At 31.7% G+C, this 3,117-nt stretch overlaps 1 protein-coding gene across 1 annotated transcript; it reads left to right on the top strand.

Moving 5' to 3' along the window:
- The first annotated feature begins 1,158 nt into the window (after positions 1–1,158).
- Positions 1,159–2,276, top strand: LOC120089967 (ribonuclease MC-like). Its single transcript, XM_039047420.2, has 2 exons — positions 1,159–1,457; positions 1,688–2,276. The coding sequence occupies exons 1-2, from the start codon at positions 1,206–1,208 to the stop codon at positions 2,099–2,101; spliced, it is 666 nt and encodes a 221-aa protein (XP_038903348.1). The 5' UTR covers positions 1,159–1,205; the 3' UTR covers positions 2,102–2,276.
- The last annotated feature ends 841 nt before the right edge of the window (positions 2,277–3,117 follow it).

Raw genomic sequence — 3,117 nt, 5'->3', positions numbered from 1 at the left:
TATATGTTGAGGATTCAACATTGATAATATGAGAGACCAAAGATATATATGAGATTGAATAGTTTAGGTTAGAGATTGTTTCGATTTTGTAATGTTTGTGATCTTTTTGCAAATTAGTATTAATCTTTTTCAAATAGTAAACTCAGGTGTACTTGATATGGTAGATAAATTTAAACTCTAGATGAAGTAAAGTTATAAGATAACTTCTGATTTCATTCCAAGCCACCAGTTTTCACAAAATTCACCTTCCCACCATTACAGAAATTAAATCATTCAACCTTTTGTTGCTCAGAATCTCTCTTTCTTGGTGCCAAAGGAAGAAGACAACCAGCATACGGACAAGCTCTGTCATCTTGCTCTTTCGGCTTTTTCCCCTTATTTCTTAAAGAGAAAAAAATAACAAAAAGTTTGCCAATCAATAAATAGAATTGGGAGAATTTTTACCAGAAAAGAGAAAAATGACATTGGAACCTCAAGCAAATAAGTACAAGTTAAAGTATACTTATTATGATTAATAATAGATAAACATCATGTTGTTTCATTTAAAAATTAATTAGCAATATGAGAGGAGTAACATATGTTCATTATAAATATTGTGAGGTTTCTCATTGTTAATTCATCAACTGATTTATGAACTTAAGTTGATGGATTATAAAATAAATTTAAATTATATCTAACACTTCAATACTCTTAGGCCTAATAATTAACACTTTTAGGAGAGGAGTAGCAATTGCAATGGGTAACACTTTTAGGCCTAATAATTAAACATAATTTAATAATATTTTTAAAGAATGACAAATATAGCAAAATTTGTCTGTGATAGACTCTATGACCTTATCACTAACAGACTCCTATTGTCTATGCGATAGATTCGTCGATGGACTCCTATAAGCGATATAGTCTATCATTGATAGACTCCAAGAGTTATCTAAATTTTTATATATCTACAAATTCTTTTGTATTGTCTTATTTCTATTAATATTTTAGGACTAATTGTTATATTTGCAACTGGTCTTTGAAATTTTGTAGGAGACTCAATAAGCGAAAATCAATATTAATTGAGGAGAAAACGACGTTATAGAAATTTGAACGCACCATCTTTTCAACCTGAAATTCTCGTGTTGGAACCTCTATAAATAGCTCATTTTTAATTAGATGTATCAATGTCCCATATTGAGGTCCATTAACCAAAAGTATAATAAATCATGGGCAAGAGAGAAATTATGTTGGTTTTGAGCATATTGTTGCTATTGGTAGGAAGCTCTAAAGGGTTGAATGAATTTGACTACTACCAAGTTATTTTCCAATGGCAACCAGCTGCTTGTAGTAGCGCAACTCTAAAATCTCCATGTGTCAAACGTCCAGAAAATAGGTTCACTATCCATGGTGTTTGGCCTAGCCTCACATCTGGAAATGCTACAAAATGCTCTGGCACTCCCCCCTATGATGGTAATAAGGTAATTAATTATGGAAGATTATTGTATAATTGAATCTCGGCTCCGTTTTGAATTATAGTAGCTTTTAAAGTAGTAGTAGACATTTATATTTAAAAAAATCAGCTGTCACTAAAGTAGATTAGTAAGTTTAAATTAAATTGGTTGTGACATGATCATAATGACTAAGTTAGACAAAGTTAGATTAAAAAGTTCAAACAAAGCCTTAACTAATTACTCATTTGATTTGGTAGATATACGCAATTCGGAGTAGGCTGGATCAAGATTGGCCAAGTGTGGTTTATGGAACAAATCCAACATTGTGGAGCCATGAGTGGAAAACCCACGGAACTTGTTCAAATTACTATTTGGACCAATACAACTATTTTAACTTTGGACTTAGTGTATTTGGTAAGTACAATATGATATCCATTCTCAGAAAATATGGTATCAATCCAGATGGAAATGATTACTCCATAGACTACATTGAAAGTGCAATTTATAATGCAACGGTCAAATGGCCAGCCCTTCGCTGCAACAAAAACAAGTCGTCTGGTAAAAAACAATTATATGAAATTGCTTTGTGCTTCACAAAGGTTAATCGAGCTCTTCAAGATTGTCCCTACAACGCTGTTACATGTGGCAATAAATTCTCCTGGAATTCATGAAGAGGCTGTGTGCATTATGTGGAGGAACTACTACCCCTACAAGCTAATTAAGGGGCTTCTTAATAAATGGCTTGAAAAGTACTATGTATCTTCATGTGGTTTTCTTTGTAAGTGTTTTGTAACAATGTATGCCTTCATATGTTATGAATGGAAGAATTACTTCAATCTTATGAGACTTTTGAATAGTTTTATCTAACTATATTCCTTAATCTGAGTAGAAATTGGTTGTATTTATGATTATGATCGAATCTATAGCATGTAAAAGAACTTAGAATTAGAAATTAAAGCGATGAAATTGAATATGACAAGTTTGTTTATTCGTCACCTAATCAATCCCTAGGTTTAATACAGTTAATCGTCGAACATGAAATGCTATCAATACCCGCTTGTTAGTAATTTTAGGATTCATTGGAGTGTCTATGTTTGATTAGTTAGGTTAGGAGAGAGTCTGCGTCTAGTTCTGGATCAGTGGATTGGGTTGTAAATTAGATAACTCAATTCGTGTGATAAATCAATGAACTAATCCATAAAGAACCCAAGAGTCTCTTAATCGATACAATGAAGGGAATCTCATGCATGCTATCCCTATTATGCTTTCCTACATTTTACTTTCTACATTTATTTTACCTTGCCATTCAAAGGTCTCAACAACCAAATAAATTTATAATACCGATCTTCAATTACAACTAATACTTAGCAGATAATAATTCACAAGATCAAATTCACTCGTTCCCATAGTAAAAATAGATAAGTAGTTCTCTTAAATGCTGATTTCAGAACTTGAACAATGAGGTCTCACTCTTTCATTGGTCTAAGAGGGGCTTTGTTTATGGTTGAATTATAAATAAATTGTTTAGGTAATTATAAGGGTAAAACAAATTTTTGAACCGACTGCAATTACGAATAACTCATATGGTCCTCGAAGTTGAAAGAGAAGGGAGAGAGATTTTTTTTTTAATTATTATTATTTTTTTCAAAAATATTTGCCATGATTTTTTTGTTAACTATTTAACGGC

The sequence above is a fragment of the Benincasa hispida genome, chromosome 11 (assembly GCF_027475165.1).
Source record: "Benincasa hispida cultivar pf3 chromosome 11, pf3_genome.v1.1, whole genome shotgun sequence".
In the NCBI taxonomy this organism is placed as follows: Eukaryota; Viridiplantae; Streptophyta; class Magnoliopsida; order Cucurbitales; family Cucurbitaceae; genus Benincasa; species Benincasa hispida.
This window is presented reverse-complemented; position numbering and strand designations above follow the sequence as displayed.